The sequence below is a fragment of the Sardina pilchardus genome, chromosome 3 (genome assembly GCF_963854185.1).
Source record: "Sardina pilchardus chromosome 3, fSarPil1.1, whole genome shotgun sequence".
NCBI classification, from domain to species: Eukaryota; Metazoa; Chordata; class Actinopteri; order Clupeiformes; family Clupeidae; genus Sardina; species Sardina pilchardus.
In genome coordinates, this window is record NC_084996.1 from 38990734 (window position 1) to 39008654 (window position 17921).

The window sequence follows — 17921 nt, forward strand, 5'->3', positions numbered from 1 at the left end:
TGATTATTTCAGCACCCAAATATGTTCTACATTAATCAATTACCTATTTGACTTTACCAATGCAGCTTTGTTCGCTGGGGTTCACTTACTTTTGTACAAACATTTATTCCATGTTTCATGACTTGCTTCTCACACAATTTCCTCTAAATGAGTCCATGCATTTCATAAATATACACACCTGACAGTTCTTATTTAAAAACTGTTTTTGATAAAATAAGAAAATCCTAAAAAAAAACAACAGAAACTTAAAACTGTTCAAGGGGTTTACATACAGTACTTTCAAGCTGCACTGTATAGCACAAGGAATTTAACACCTCTCCTTTGTATGTAGGGGGAAAAAAACTAAATAGAATAAATCACACATCATTCAGGACAACGTCTTCACTTCTTCACATTGTGGACATGATTTGAGTGCCTAGAATGTACAGACGTGTGTGTCATTGGAGGCATGCAAAGAAGATTGGAAAATTTCAGTTTTTTTGTAACATCAGTACTGTGTCTAAAACTAACATTCCACTGTGGTTTTATGTTTAAGGGAAGAGCTGCATGGGTTTGGTGGATCTAGACCGAAGTTGGGCTGCAGAGTCTCGGGGTTATACAGTCAAAGTGATGACCATGGAGCCAGACAGCTGTTCACCTAAAAATAACATGTTGGTTGGCCAGCCAGGTCCAAAACACCCCATTTCTGATTATGTGTGAAAAGATTTACTGAAAGGAAGAAGTTATTAGAGGCAGTTGCATTACTTGAAGTGCTCATAAAAGTTGGACTAAAACTGAATTATTCTGTTTTTAATTATGTTTAAAAAGTGTTTGCCTTAAGATAATTGATCATTGTTAATGTTTGGTTTCTAAAAACCCATTTGTAATAAATATTACTTTCTGAATTTTGCTGTAAAATTCATTTGAAAACCTGATGTTGTATGGTTTCTTGGTGTTTGGGGCCCCCAACGTTGTCTTCAAGGCCTGGAAGGCGCTACGGTTAGGCATGGGTTAAGGTTAGGGTTAAGGTTAGGAGAAGGATTAGGATTAGGTGCCTTGAAGTGGACGGTGACAGCACTGCCTGGAAGACGGCGTTGGGGACCCAAAACACCATTGAGCTGTTGCATGTGTAGTATTAGTACATCTCTAGGTTTTTTTTGTCACTTTGCATCAAAGAGACCAGTCTAATTATGGGGCTGTCACAGTTTTTCTATGCTATTCTTTTTGTGTGTGAGGTTATGCAGTCACCAAAAACTGAATTTATTATAACCATTTCACTTTTACAAGGGAAGTATGAGGCATTCCATGTCGTCGACCACCTCAAATTTCCCTACAAATCTGGGCCCGTATTCACAAAGAATTTTAGGGCTAAAACTAGCTCCTAACTGGCGAATTTAGGAGAAACTCCTAAAAATCATGGGCGTGTCACTCCTAACTTTAGGACTCCTAATTTTTCTCACTAAAAGTAATTCACAACGCATTTTAAGCCTAAAAGTAGCTCCTAAGTCTAGGACAGCTTAAAAGAAGTCGAGAGGACTCCTAACTCAGTAAGACCTATTCACAAACCGCTTTTAGTGGCATTTCACGTCGCGATGTAGTGAAATGACCATGCGGTTACAGGAGCTGTTATGCGAGGGAATCATTGTGCATTGCAACTAAGAGATGCAATAACGCCACCGACAATCAAAAAAACACCACTGCATGTAAACTAAATGTAACGTGTCGTTGTACGGCTAAATTAAATTAAATTGTTTATCCTCTTCGCGAATGTAGGCTACGTGCTTTCATACAGATTCATTTAAACCATGTTGCAAATATAGGCTACTGCTCCAGTCCGTGTTTCATTATGCTCCTAGGCTATTTGCTTTAGCCTACTCTTTATTAATTTAGGCTATACCCATTTATTCATCATCTTCCATCCTTCACAGTCCGACATAGCGCAGGCATTCTCACCAGCTAAGACCTGACACCTGTCACTCAACTCGTCATCGTGGGGGAGGTTTTTGCCATCATTCCCGCGTTATAATCACCAGCCAATCAAGGTGGTCACTTTCATCAAGCTCGTGCATGAGTAATGACGTCAACCATTGCAACGAAGACTCACTTTTAGTTTAGGAGTGGGCGTTTCTCCTTACTAAAAGTAGGTCTGAAAGGCTTTGTGAATAACTTTTAAGGGAAAACTCCTAACTAAAATCTTCTAGCGCGATTTAGGAGTACTCTTAGTGGTAAGATAAAATGCTTTGTGAATACGGGCCCTGGAGTGTATCATTCATAATAAGAATAGGAGATTGTACCATGGAGGACATAGATGGACCTCTGCCACACACCATATCACCAGGTGGCACTTAAAACTAAAACACCAGTGGAATGATAATGTTCAAATGAGTGATGCCTGTGCAGATACTGTTAGCGGAGCTCCCACCCATTTTCACTGCATTTCAAAAATCTTTATATGTTTTTTCAATGACCTAGTATAGGCTACTAGTATACAAAATGTGTTGAGAGGTATTTTGCTCACTACACATTCTTCCCCATCTTTACCCACTGGCAGATTAGCCACGTTTATATGGACACTTCTATTCCGATCAGAAACGGAAAAACAGCTCAATCGGAATAAAAATCGTCATATAAAGACCTCAATCGGAATGGAAATTCCTGATCCGATCAGAATTTTAATCGGAATGAAAGGGGTGGTGTAGTCCGTTCCTATTCCGAATTAACACCCATGTACTGTATACAGTCATTCGGATTGACCGCTATATCTTCCCAATGAAAAGTAGCAAACAACAGTTATTCCGATCAAAGATTCTAAAGCGCTTACAAGCACCTGATCGGAATAGAAAGTAGCCTATGTAAACAGACGGCGCAAAATTTTCAATCGGAATGACAAAAAAAACTGCCCATGTAAACGTGGCTATTGATATGTAATGTAGGGGAGAGCTACAGTAGTTTTAGAGTTCAGTATTGGAATTTGGAGAACAGTGATGATGGACATACATTTTAACTGCCATCAATCTGTGACATCAATTAATCTAAAGTAGAGTACTATAGTAATTCTATGGTGTGTGAGTGGTTGACATATTAGACTTTATATTAGAGTTTTTCAAGAAACATACAGTAAGGAAAACATACAATATTTTCCTTCATCAATACAGAAAGTAAAACTTAAACTCAGGTCCCAAACAGGTTGGTGGTCAAGAGTGCTTCTTCACTTACTGTCTTAAACAGGTGCTCTTTGGTATCAAGAATATTCACTCACTTGATACAATCACTTGATTGTAGCCTACGCGTTGCGACAACAATGTCTTCCTCAACGTGTAAGCCCCCCAAAAATAAAGGCTTTTTAAAGTTAATAAGCAGTGTGCCTTTGAAACTCTGGTAAGACTGACTATATACAGAAGAGACTGTTAAGTTGAAGTTATAGTCTAACCAAATCCCTACATGACAGAAAGTAAAACGTCAGATCTCTACATTTCAATTAACTTCAAACTCATCGTTTGGAAATTGATCTTAATGCCTTAATTAAAAATGAATTAACCCAAGGTTATTAAAGAATTTTCTCAGCGCTTTGGTCAGCGCTCTCAGGGGAAGATGAGCTAACGCTTTTGCGCCCACTTCAGGCGTATTTGTTTCGCAACGTGCGCATAGAAAAATGGCGAGGTGTGTATTAACAGGCCGCAATGAGGTGAAGGCGCAGACTGCCTGTCGCGGGAGCTGAAAATGGCAATTTGCGCTTTTCCGTCTCATGCATATTGATTTATGGGAGTGTCAGCTGACAGTAGGAGGTTCGTGTAAAAAGATGGGAGGAGAAGCGTTAAATGCGCCTAATTATGTATTCCCCTGTATGTACTAAAACTGCCCATGAAAGCGCACATCTATTTTGCGCCTAAATATTTCCGCCTTGTAAAAGCAGGTGTTAAATGCGATTTGCTGTTAAATGCATCTATAAGAGAATCATTCAAAGACAACAAAATCGCTAATTAGACCACCAGTTTTGCGTCTTTGTACTACATCAAAAGCAACCTTAAACTTTCGGTGGCTTTTCGAATGTTTACTTTCACTTTCACGCCATCCGCTTAAACTTTCCTACTTGTTACAGTACATTTGATAAATCTTCCATAGCCTACGTGCACAAGTAAGCCTAGTGTGAGTAGAACTACGGCTCTAATTTATCTTCCTTGTTGAATGTTGACATTATGCATTGTATTATTTCATGATCGCTAAACGTCGGATTCCTTTTAATGTTGTCATCAGTTAACTTCATTGAACTGCGCTTCTGATTGAAGTGTCGTTCAGTTGTTGTCCTTCGCAAACTGCGTTAGGGGGCGGAGAACGGCACAGATTACCCAACGAATTTCAGGATTGGTAAATAGGACGTAAACTGAAGTATCATAGCGTGTGCTTTCTGCGTGTTGGCCTTGGCGCAAAAAAACGTTACGATCGCTATTCTTAGTACATCTGGCCCTCAGTGCTTGTAATGGTGCATGCCTGAGTGGGTGGATTGGTCAGGACTGAATGATGGACAAATCAGACTGTATCCAAAGTGTTTTTTATTATTGGGGGCCAAGCAGCAAAGCTGCGAAGGCACCCATTGTGTTGCTTAGTTTTCTTATTATTACAGTGCATGAGAATGCACTGTACTGTTACTGTGCATTCAGACCGAAACCGTCAAAAGTGTCAAAATTGCTGGTGAAGCTCATAGTGCGACGCTCAACCCAGTTCAGCACCGAAAACGTCAAAGCCATGAAGTGAAACATTCGAACAAACCACAAGCAGCAATCCTGAGAGTTCGACCTTCTGATTGGTTGACGCCGAACCGTGTCATAGCTCATTACTAGTGTTACAGCCGGAGAAGAGGATAGCCTACTAGTAATGAAAGACCGCTGTAGGCTAATGAGCACTGACGCAACAATAGCCTACATCTTTGCCGCCAACGCGTCTCAACGTTAACTCTATGGGATTTTTTAACTCTTTTATCGTAAATATCTCAAAAAGTATGAAGTTCACACATTTGAAAAATACATTCCTCAAATCTCCGTTAGAAGACCTTTGTAGGAGTGTTTGAATGACGTCAAACGGTTCAGTGGTTTTAGAGCCTTTGATCGTTGATTTTGGTCGGAAGAAGAATAATAAGGTTAAGAAGAACAGGGATAACAGTACATTGCATTAACATGCAATGTAGTTATATGATGTTTAACGTAGGCAATGTGAGCCTGCATGATCTCTGAAGATTTCACAATTTCGAAAAAAGTTATTTTATCCACACAAATTATCTCTTGCTGTCATTCCTTGTGCTCTCATCCTAAATTGCAGAGTTTATAGTAGCAACCAGTAAGGACCTTACTTTAGCAAACTACTTTATATAGCAGAGTAACCACTATGAGTACCCTATGATAAACCTAACAGCTATCTCAATAACCCTTGCAACAATATAGAAATCATCGCAATCACCCTAGTAATATTAACACAGACCACTTTCCATTCAATTCAACTTTCCAACTTTCCATTTCCACTTTCTCTCCATACTTCCAACTATTCATTCCTCTATTAAACTGTCCTCGTATCAACATCCATTAATCTACCTATACACATCCATTAAACTATTTGTCTATCAACATTCATTAAACTGTCTACCTACACATCCCTTAAACTATGTCTATTTAACGATCTGCCTAACAACATTTATTAAACCATGTCATCCTAGCAACCACTTTCCCGCCATGATGGATTTTCCGCCATATTTTATTTCATCCAAAACACTTCAAAAGTGGACAAAAGGAGAAACCCGAACCTGAATCATCAGCGATGGTGAGTATGCTCCCAAGACGACTCCTTCATGACGCGATCGCCCATGGTCACCTGGGCCCAGCAGACGGAGCCAGCCAGCTCGCCCCTCGCCCCTTCGCAAGAGACTGAAGGAGGTTCACGAGCTGGCGCGGCAGGCGATGCGATGGGCGAGGCTAGAATACGACAAAAGCGGGCTTACGATACACACTAGCCAGTGGGTCGGGCCGTGTGATGTGCTGGAGAGACTTTCTGATGTGGTCTATCAAGAGAGAATGATCAAGCGCCGGGGAGTTGTGGCTCTCCATCGTGACCCACTGGCTCCGTACCGGCCTCAAGCTCCGGAGAACCGCGGGGACTTGGACACTGACACTGAGGGGCTTGATGGTGATGGAGCTATGGCTTTGACACAGGTCACGGTGCAACAGTCACCAGCAAGGACCACAAGAGCGCCGACTGGGCGCCCACAACGCCAGCGTCACTTTCCAGCACGGCTGCAAGACTGTGGGCAGTAAAGACTTGAGTAAAGGGGACATGGGGTGCCTCTCATTTGATCTTTTATACACCCTCCCTTCCTTCCTCGATCCTCGTCCTCACTGATCTAGATAAAGAATGAGGGGACGGCAACAATGGGATCGTCTATCCAGTGTTAGTTATAGATCAGTTGGATGCCCCTCGAGGATCGAGCATTGAGCATCGAGGAGAGATGTTGACAGGCACCCATGGACTAAATCTTGTGTAGTGGCCCAAGCTGAACAGTTCCAGACTTTGGCTCCCAGGGTGCATTGCGGGAGGGATTGGGAGTTGACGTGTTGTTGCTGCTGTTGTTGTGTGTGTTTGCATGGTTGCCACCTCCTGTGTGAATGTTCTCAGTCTAAATGTCTGTGTGTTGCCACTGTTTTTTTTCTGTTGTGAATGATAGCCATGTGTGTGCAGTGTGGGGATGGGGAATAAAAGACATGGGATGTGGGACTGGAACTGTGTGCATGTGATGACTAATATAGACTACAAACAAGATAAAGCAACATTTTGTTACATTATTATTTTTAGGCTACGGGCAGTTGATGCATAAAGATGATATAAATAGGATACAAAAGGGAACAAACACCAGGACAGTGCCCACTAGTCTCTAGGCCTCTCTTTCAGTAGGACCTCTCACAACCAAGAAGGAATCTTAACTCCGCTCTGAGCTATGCAAAAAACATTTAAAGAGCTGGCCTGAACCACGCAAAGCAACAAATCAATTAATTGATATTCAACATTTCAGTTAACCCATGCAATACACATTACTAAAAGTCGTTCATATTATTTCCATACAATCCCATAAGAAAATGTACTAAGCGAGCACCATAATTACCTCTTTAAATACTCCTGCTAAAATAAGCACTCCCAAGTCCGAGTACAAAATATGCACAGAAAAGCGTCCCTTGCCCAGCACCCCATTTTGCTCCCTGGTACCAAGAAAGCAACTGAAACACAGAGAACAGGCAAGCACATTCATACACTCAATCATACACACATCCCGGTTAAGTATTTCTATTTTCCCAGTAAGTAAGCATTGAAATTTGCTAACAAATTTGCTTGGGTTCACCCACCTCATCTTCTATTGCTTTAGATGTATCCTCTTGCTAGCCCACTCCTCGTCCTGCGTGTCCTCTTCCTTCTCCTATATACTCTAACCTCTCCCAACTTGTCCATCTTTGTGCATACCAAAGAGCACAAGTAGGCTTAGGCCTATTTTGTTATAAAAAATGTGGTCAATGTGGAGGTGGTGAACACATACAAGTACCTGGGCATACATCTGGACGATAAACTGGACTGGTCAGTCAACACTGAAGCAATATACAAGAAAGGGCAGAGCAGGCTGTACTTCCTGAGGAGGCTGCGGTCCTTCAATGTCTGCAGCAAGCTCCTCTGGATGTTTTACCAGTCTGTTGTTGCCAGCGTCCTCTTCTATGCTGGTATGCTGGGGAGGAAGCACTAAGAAGAGGGATGCTGGGCGACTAGACAGGCTGGTAAGGAAGGCTGGCTCTGTTGTGGGAGCTGATCTGGAGTGCATCACTTCAGTGTCAGACAAAAGGACCCTGAACAAACTACTCTACATCCTGGACAATGACTGTCATCCACTCTACAGCACTATCATACAGCAGAAGAGCTTGACCAGTTGGAGACTACTCTCCCTGACATGCACAACGGACAGACTGAGGAAGTCATTTGTACCCAGGGCCATACAACTGTACAATGCTTCACTGAAGGGAAAAAGAGAGTTGGACTTCTATGCATAGTATATCTGAACCTCCACCCTCTTATACACTTACATGTCTACCCTCTCTTTTTGTCCATATATTTGACCAAAGACTAATGTCTGCACCCATATCTAACTATATACTAGTACTGTTATTGGTTACATTTTTGTACTGTACATATGTATTGCTGGTCACTAGAATTTAATCTTGCACTGTTGCACTGTTGGACTTATTTGCACTCCCAACTTGACACACACCTCATACCTCAATTTCAATTTCAATTTAATTAAGCAATATAGCACGAGTGGGAGCGGGTTGTTGCTGGATATTCCAACGGGTGTTGTTCGGCCATAGCCACGAGGCCGGAGGCCGCAGGCAACAACACCCGTGGGAATATCCAGCAACAACCCACAATCACGAGTGCTATATTGCTTTTATACAACAATTTTTGCGATAACTATATTGTGTGGCGGAATAACATTGGGAGCACTTAGACTCAGCGCAGTAATATTCTCACTCCAAGTGAAACTGAAAGTGCAAGAGTGAGGATATTACTGCGCCACACAATAGAGTTATCCCTCTTACCTGCTTAGAAATGCACCACGTTTTATTTTGTCTCACCATACTTGGTCGTGTGACTACTGGTATAACTGTATTTTAATAGGGAAAACATGGAAGTGTTTGGTTGCTTCTCACTTCATCTCTGTTTGGATCCTAGTGAATGCATTGGGCTAGCTAAGTGCTATTACCGTAGCGCCGCGCAACAGAGCCAGTGAGTGCATGCATTGAAACGTGAGAGGTATTTATCAACTCGTCTTAAGGGAATAACATAGTTTAATATTAAAAAACAGTGAAGTGTTCCTTTAAGAGGTGAAACTGATAGGCCTATGTAGACTCGTTACATGCCAAGTAAGATATTTCAAGCCTTTATTTGTGATCATTTTTATGCATACAGCTTATTAAAACCCCAAATTCAAAATCTCAGAAAATTAGAATATTGTGGAAAGGTCCAATATCGTAGGCTCAGAGTGTCACACTCTAATCAGCTAATTAATCCAAACCTCCTGCAAATGGAGCCTTTAGATAGCCTCTCAGTCTGGTTCAGTAGAATTCACAATCATAGGGAAGAATCCTGACCTGACACTTGTGTAGAAAACCATCATTAACACCCTCAACAAGGAGGAAAAGCCTCAACGGGCAATTTCTAATTAAGTTGGATGTTCCCAAAGTGCTGTATCATAGCATGTTAATAGAAAGTTGAGTGGAAGGGAAAACTGTGGAAGAAAAAGGTGCACAAGCAGCAGGACTGACCGCAACCTGGAGAGGATTGTGAGGAAAAGGCCATTCAAAAGTGTGGGGGAGCTTCACAAGGACTGGACTGAGGCTGGAGTACTGTATCGAGAGCCACATCGACAAATCCTGGAAATAGATTTCAAATGTATTCCTCTTGTCAAGCCGCTCCTGAACAACGTCAGAAATGTCTTACCTGGGCTAAAGAAAAAAAAAACTGGTCTGTTGCTCAGTGGTCCAAGTCCTCTTTTCTGATGAGAGCAAATGTTGCATTTCATTTAGATCTGGAGGTCTGGAGGAAGAATGGAGAGGCACACAATCCTTGACTGGATGCTTGAAGTCCAGTGTGAAGTTTCACAGTCTGTGTTGATTTGGGGAGCCATACCATCGCAGACAAGCTTTATGGAGATGCTGACTTCATTTTCCAGCAGGACTTGACACCTGCCGACACTGGCAAAAGTACTAAAACCTGGTTCAATGACCATGGGATTACTATGCTTAATGGCCTGCACACTCGCCTGACCTGAACCCAATAGAGGATCGGGGCATTGCCAAGGTAATGATAAGAGACATGAGACTGAACAATGCAGAAGAGCTGAAGATAGCTGTGAGTCTTCCAACACCTTAGCAGTGCCACAGGCTGATAGCATCCATGCCACGCCGTAGTAATTCATGCAAAAGAGGCTCAAACCAAGTACTGAGTACATATGCATGATTGTACTTTTCAGAGGGTCAACATGTCTGTATTTTTTCAAATATTTTTTTTTATTGATTTCATGTAATATTGTAATTTTCTGACATTTTGAATTTGGGATTTTCATGAGCTGGAAGCCAGAATCATCAAAAGTATAGCACATAAAGGCTTGACATATCTCACTTTGCATGTAATGAGTCTATATAATATATTAGTTTCACCTTTTAAGTTGAGAATTGAGATAAATGAACTTGGTCTCACCATACTTGGTCGTGTGACTACTCGTGTAACTGTAGCCTATCATCAATGATCATGCAAAAAAAAAAAAAAAAAAAACAGGCAAACAATAGCCTACAACAAAGATCAGATAGCCTAGCCTACAGGGTTATGTGTTGGGTGTGGAGGAGAAGTGATCATTAAACAAAAAGGTAGCCTATTGATATGCTTTCCATTACCAAAATACAGAATTTCTCCATATGAATGGCAAGGAATTGCTCAAATAGGCTACAGTTTTGACACTTGGCAAGACCGCACTTTGTCCATTCTGCAGTCAGCCATTTTTTTTTAAAATAGGCCTACTATAGGCTACTATTATATGCCTATATACAATTATATGCAGTAAGTCCTAAAATTTAGTGTTGAAGTAGGCCAAGCTACTGTTTGGTCGGCCAATTTACGCTACACATAAGCCTAGCCTACCTGTTTGATTGACATAGATTAGTGGTCTAAATAATTGTGCTTCAAGTGGGCAACTAGTTTTAGTGTATTACATATGAGCAAAAAATGATATACGTGGTTGATTTTGTAAACTGCAACATAGACTTCGCAACTGGAGGGAAATCAACGCCAGGGTACACTCTTCAGCAAGCTACAGAATCGCTCTCAATAGGCCACACAACCAGACAATTTCAGACACAGCCTTCAAGCTTTGTCCACTACTTTCCAGGTAAACCTTGCTGTAGCCTACAGCATACCTCGGGAACCATTTAGCCAGACTAATTTGGGTGGATCACAAATCACGCACAGGTTCCTTAATGGACATTCAGACAATGGAGCGTGGTTCACTTTTGCGGGTGGATTGGTATATAAAATGTTTGTTTCTGTACGTTTACGTGGTCTTGGCGAATGCGGAGTTCGATGGCAGGTAAGAAATGCAGCTTACCAAAAATGATATTGTTTTTATAATTAGCCTATTTGCCTTCCATCCACGTTTATTATTATTATTATTGCTATGTATTTATTTTTTTACTTTAAATTGTTCTAGCCTAGTTGTTTGTCTAGGTTTATCTAATTGTGCGCGCGTTCAGGTAAGCGACAGTTTGGGTCAGGTAGCGCTCTAGTTCAGACAGAGGCGGGCATGAAAATATTTGTAGTCCGACAACTGGGCTATTTTTCAAACACGTAGCCTACTCTGACAGCCACTCAATTCTTTCTGACATTGCTTCATTTGAACGTATTTGTTGTTATTGGCAACAGCCTACCAGCTTGCACAGAACACGATTTCTCAAACCACTAGCAATGTATCAAACGCTACGTTGGGGACAGATGGCTTGTGGCATTCTTCGTTGGAGCCCATATTCTAGTCCTGTCGTTAACCTAACTACTACTACTAGATGCAGTAGCCTGGGCATAGCCCACAGAAAATGTCATTACCCTCTTCTGAAAGCTAGGTTTGAAAATGTTCTCGGTCAATGTTTAACAATCTGTCATTTTTGTCAGCGTAATGCTTTAACAACCAAATACAAAGCTTAGATGGTGTTTCACACAATTTAAAATCACCAAATTTGGGGATAGGCTTTATCATTAGGCTAAAGTGGGACACTACTTGTCATTCTTTTTTCTTTTTTTTTTTTGCTGTAAAAAAAAAAAAAAAAAAAATTACATTGGGACAGGAGCTGACCTGGTGTGAATTAGGTCAGTAGGATAGGCCTAACTCCTCTCCACTCTTAGGCCCATTGCTCTGATACCACATTGGATTGACTTGTTCCCCCCTGCTCACACAGAACCAAAGCCATCGATATCTCAAAGTTGCGACACAACCATTCACTCCCGTGTCCAAAAAATAGCGGCACATCCGGTATGTCATGGTCGTTCAGTAGTTCCTTTCAATGGGGGAATGAATGAATATCTCAGGTGTTATAATAAGACTTTTCTACATGACTTATGGTCGTGTGCATAATAATGCATTTTCAGTGAGTAATATGTATGTGGCAATGCAGTTTATAGTAATTTTCATTGAGTTTTACCGTAAATAGAAATGTGATTGCTGCTGTCAGTCTCGTAGTAAACCAGGGACCAAAGGAACTACTGAGACTACCACTAACCACGTGAACGCTCTAATCTGGCTCTAACATTGAAGTCAACGGCTGACACAACTTTGAGATATCGATGGCTTTGCACAGAACCAGCCAGTCCCTGAACATAATAGCCTACGAGTGACACAGAAGAAAGCTCAGAAGAAAATCAGCTCCAATGTAGGCTACATTCTTCATGTTATACAAAACCCTCCAGTGATCTACACTTTCCAAAATGTGGAGTTGCTTAGATATCTCCATTCCGCTCCAGAATGCTGACCTCCTCTTCCCCACATGGATCATAGGGACCTCTGGAAGCGTCAACCAAACTGGCCTCCATGACCCTGATTCCTTTGTCCATGTATAGTCATTTGGATTTGGAATAACTTGCTGTGGTAGTTTCAAACTAGGGCTACGTTTTCTGCTTGGGATAATGCTTGGGTCTTAATTTGTCCCCCATTTACATCGAGATTGAGCAAATATTCAGTGTTGTAGTCAATAAAATGATTAGTAATGTAGTTATAGGTTACATGCCCTGCATGAGTAGTTGATATAGACAAGCAGTTACTAACTAGCTCAGCAAACAATGCCAAGCCCAATTCACAGTTTCAACACTGATCCCTTTCACCTGGACCCTTTTCGTAGGCTATAGGCTACAGCTGTCAGTCTGTGGCTAAGGGTTTACGTTAGCCGGCTACAGTCGTACATTGGCTGGTTTCACATACAGTTGTCAGACTGCAGTGTAGTTGGTTTCATATCAGAGATTTGGAGTTTGGAGTTGCAGTTAACAGACAGATAGCCGGCTTGACCCTCTCTGCCAACTGATTGGGTTTTAATACACATAAAATTAGGTGTGTCTGATTTGCCCCTCATAAGAGAGCTATTCTGCATTGATTTTGAGTCACTATAGGTTACAAAGCCTAGATGGTATTGAAAAAAGTACTGTTCCATTTTGGAAATCATGAATACCTTTAAAATACATTTATAAAATAGAGTGTGCATAATCAGTGGTGGACGAAGTACATTGATTATGTACTTAAGTGAAAGTATAGACAGAGAAGGATCTTTGGTATAGATACCTTGTGTCAAATATTACTAGTAAAAGTGAAAGTACCCACTTTGAATTTTCACTTAAGTAGAAGTATAAAAGTATTTGCCTTCACATATACTTAAGTATTAAAAGTAAAAGTACTTCAATGAATTATGGTTCTAATGGCTTCATTATAATTAAAATGTTATCATTTTCACATCAAAGCTCCTGCTAAATTATCTTATATAAGGTGCAATACTAATGCCACTCTTCAAATAGTTTCTTACATTTGTCTATTTAAAAGAGTATAAGCACAAAGCATTAACAGCTATCTACAGTGGGGAGAACACCATGCTAAAGTTGCCTAAAAAGAGGAATATAAAATCATCCATTGACAATTGATCTGAGTAAAAATCAAACTGCAAACAAACATCTTGCCATGGTGCTTTTTCCAGTAGGCCTATTAGCCTGTTTGATGCTCATTGAGCTCAATGCAAATCAAACAGGCTAATAGGCCTACTGGAAAAAGCACCATGCAAATGTCTAGCTATGGTGAAGGGTATGTGATGATGTGGGGCTATTTTAATTCCAACGGCCAAGGGAACTTTATCAGGATGCATATATCCTGGATCCATGAAATAGCTGGCCTTTAAAAATAAAAATCTGCCTGCCCCTACAGTGGGTACGGGTTGAGAATGCACCTTCTCCCGCGGGACTCCCGAAGAGATCCCGCAGGCCGTCAAGCCGATTTTTTTCAAGGCTAAGGCAATGTACCCAAACAACCGCCAGGTGGCAGAAAGTTTCATCCCGCATTTCAACTGCATTTAATGATGAAGACCGCATATCCGTCAATTGTCGACTCCTTAATCTCATTTAATCATTCATTACAATGAAGGTGATGACTGGCGAAATTATTCAAACGACGTTTCAATGAACCATTGTTGAAATTAATGAAAATGGTTATAGAAAATCGCCTACAGCCTAATGCCGACACAGCTGATTCTTTGATTGATTCTAAGCTGTTTTGATGTAGGGGATGGGTAAACTGGCACGCTACAAACATGCTACCAATCAAATGTAATATTAGTAGGACTAACCTACTTAGACACTTTAGTCATAGGCAACGTTGCCATGTTAATTTGGGCTAGAAGTGCTTGCTTGTGGTGGCGCTCCTGTCCGCTGCTTCTCCTGAATTCTGTGTCAAATTTGTCAACAATCAGCTTAAATGTCAAATCATATTTATTTCTCTTTGTCGCCATGGTATTGGGGGAAACGCGGAGAAACGAGATGGTCAGTCCTCGTATTTTTTCTTCGTGTTTCGTTATAAGAAATATATAAGTAATAGTTAAAGTCTTCTTCCGTATTGAACAGATACGGGACGCTCTTTGTTCCGTATTTTAAGGAACTACTCAATGCACACACACTACAATGAAAAACACACAAAGAAAACACTAAACAGCATACAACCTAATGACACTTTAATGCAGCGTTTCTCAAACGTGGAGACTGCTGCTGGTCCGCGAGACATGGAGTGAAATTAGGTCCGGTGCTTCATTTGATAATTTGCTGCGCAATTGACCAAGCAACCGCGGACCGACAGAAAAAGAAAGCAAACGTTGCTGCTATCGGGAGGAAATGCTTGCTAATTTGATGTGTTTAAACATAGAGCCATACAATTAGGTGTGTCTGTTATTATGATATTTTCGAGCATAACTGCGTGTCCATAGCTCAGTGACAGGTGTTAATAGCCTTGCCATAAGCACTGCTGTGGAATGCAGGTGCTTCTTTTATTATGGGGTTAGAGCATAAGCGCTTACTCATATAGACTATAACTCAGGGACAGCTCAGAACGGCGCAAGCAAGCACTGCCACACAACGTGAAGGCCTTTGTGTTGTCAACACTAAACAGAAAGTTTCCTACGATGGGGAGAAGTGGCCGCAAGGACTGCATCGATAAGATCAACGAATGCCTTCGCAAGCCCCGAAACCCCGGCGATACATTTTCTTTCCTTTAATTCAATAAAAAATTGTTTATCTGAAGAACTTTTCCGAGGTTGTCTTGTCTACCAAATCCTAAACTTAAATAGCGTAAACATTTTATCTTATGAAAAAACTCTTAGGGGGAACAGTTAGGCAGCCCTTCCTCCATATCGTAGTAGGCCTATAGGCAATTTATTAGAGGGGTCAAAAAAACTCATAAAGTAGGCTAGCCTGCTACTTTTTCCAGACTAAATGTGTCACTTTAGTGATTGGCTCTTTCAAATGCAAATTAGGTGGATGGGCTTTTGAATGGGCCTGCTGCAGGTGAGAGGACAAATCCTAAGAATTCATTGTTTTTAGAAAGTGCCATTATCATTGCCATATTCTCTTAATAGGCTCTTACATAGGCTATATATTTGAAAACGAGTTGATTAAAGGTTTCTAATGGTGTTTCTATAATATGATAAAAGCAGAGATTGAGATGTGTGTTTGGAACAGTTTTTCAAATCCCCCGGGGGGTATTTAGGTTGCTTTCATACTAGGTCCGTTTAGCTGGACCGGACCCGAGTGCGGTTACTTCTGCCGTAGTTGGTCTCTGTTCACATTACATGTTTGTCTGCGGACCCGGGTCCGTTTGCGTCATAATTAAAGCGTAAGTTTGGCGGAAAATGAAAATAAAGCTATTTTCTGAATGAAAATACATCAACTAAGCCGTGGAGGAAGTACTTTTTGCTCATCACGCAGTACAGAGCTAGCACTGGCAGGACCTACAGCCCAAAATCGCAAACAGTGGGTTAGCATTGGGCAATCGCATTTTTAAACCACTAACATTGCTCAAAACAGCGGCAAACCTCGTCAGCAGCTTGCTCTAGGTGTCTACACATAAAACGAAGCACCAATCAGTCTGTAAACTTTGGAATAGTCTGTATACACGTAGAATCAGTTCGAGACCGCAAGCCAGTCTGAAGCACAGAAATGTCTCGCGAGATCTCACACGGAAGCACGGGAGCTATTCCTACAGGTAGTCAAAATCACATTTTTAAACCACTAACATTGCTCAAAACAGCGCCAAACCTCGTCAGAAGCTTGCTCTGGGTGTCTACACATAAAACAAACCACCAACAACTTGGCTCACGAACCCGACGTTTATAAAAGAAGACTGTTATGAACACTAGCCCCTTCCAGTTCCTCACGAAGGAAAGTCCACGAGCTCTCGTGTGAGCTCTCGCGTGACATTTCTGTGCTTCAGACTGGCTTGCGGTCTCGAACTGATTCTACGTGTATACAGACTATTCCAAAGTTTACAGACTGATTGGTGCTTCGTTTTATGGTGATCATCAGTGCAGCTGTAGCTGATTGTGAAAGCCGATTGGAAATACATAAGTTTAGAGCGAACGTTTCAACTATGTTTGCTATGATAGACAAAAACACTCAAATAAAACAATAGCCTAAAAAATAACTGTAGTGCGTAATTGACACGGCTCTATATCCTAAATAATTTTCGAGGTTCGCCATTTGGTAATATGACCTATCTTTACTGACAATAATTTTTTGGGCACGAATGAATGGGTTTGCCCTTAGTTTAAATGGAGGCCGGGGAGAGCGCGCGGCAGCTATTGTTATGTATGGAGTTGGCTTAACAAAGTTTTGTGCGTTATATAACGCAAAAAACTTTGTTAAGCCAGCTCGCTCTCTCTCTCTCTCTCTCTCTCTCTCTCTCTCTATATATATATATATAGAGAGAGAGAGAGATTCATGCATGCATGCTGCATTACCGTGACCCTATTGACCCATCCCACTCACGTGACCTTAGTAAGAGCGGCTGCCATTTTGGACATGTAGTGGACTGAAGTTTGAATGCAATGGACGAGAAAACGTAAATGAAAAACGAGTAAAATAAAAATGCAGAAAACACCTTCACTGTCCAGCGATGTAGGGCATTTACAGGGTGAGCAGAGGGATCGTCCCTGGAGCCGGTGGTCGCCATCTTATTGCAGCTAAGGTTTGTTTACGTTCACATTTAACGAACTGCATGTCGCACACTGAAACAAGTTAGTATCAACCAGTGGCATTTTCTCCCGGGAGCTAAGGCCCTATCTTGTCCGACAATCACTATTGTAAATACAGGACTGTTTTGTGCATTCTTTCTTTGTGTGGAGATGTGTGAGGGAGGGAGAGAGAGAGACAGTGCGTGTGTGTTGCAGTTACCAATGACCCTCGTCCAGTCTGTTATGTCTTTTACATGGTCTGTAGGTTAGAGTAGGGATAATCAACGACGCGCCGTGCGTTTATAGGAAAATAATGCACGTTCGAAGTGGTAATAAGGACCTCGTCACTGGTATTAACATAGCATTAACAAGTTGACCATGTTCGATTCCACTTATGCATGTGAGAAATCCTAGTCTACTATTCAGTTTAGAGGAGAGCTTAATTTAGTCAAATTGTGTTCGCTCTCGAAAGCTTTGCCGGCGGACATGCGATTGATCTTGCAAACGCAAACACGCATGCCAGAAATCTCTATCACATATTTAAAAATATAAAGACAAACTTGCGCTCACGAAGCAGACGATTAAAGCCTCAATGCTTGCATAAAACGTCACCTCACCGAATATGAGCCAAGGCCA

At 41.3% G+C, this 17921-nt stretch overlaps 2 protein-coding genes across 8 annotated transcripts in view; both read left to right on the forward strand.

The window, feature by feature from the left end:
• The window catches only part of gstcd (glutathione S-transferase, C-terminal domain containing), a 38011-nt gene extending 37127 nt beyond the window's left edge, over positions 1-884 (forward strand). Inside the window, exon 11 of the mRNA XM_062533261.1 lies at positions 536-884. Coding sequence (XP_062389245.1) covers positions 536-699 — 164 coding nt within the window. The 3' untranslated portion in view covers positions 700-884. The remainder of the gene's footprint in view (positions 1-535) is intronic.
• A 10060-nt stretch (positions 885-10944) lies between these two features.
• npnta (nephronectin a) overlaps positions 10945-17921 on the forward strand; it is a 51433-nt gene continuing 44456 nt past the window's right edge. For all 7 annotated transcript variants that reach the window (XM_062533262.1, XM_062533266.1, XM_062533267.1 and 4 more), the window contains exon 1: positions 10945-11137. In XM_062533262.1, the coding sequence (XP_062389246.1) occupies positions 11028-11137 (110 nt within the window). In that variant the 5' untranslated portion in view covers positions 10945-11027. The remainder of the gene's footprint in view (positions 11138-17921) is intronic.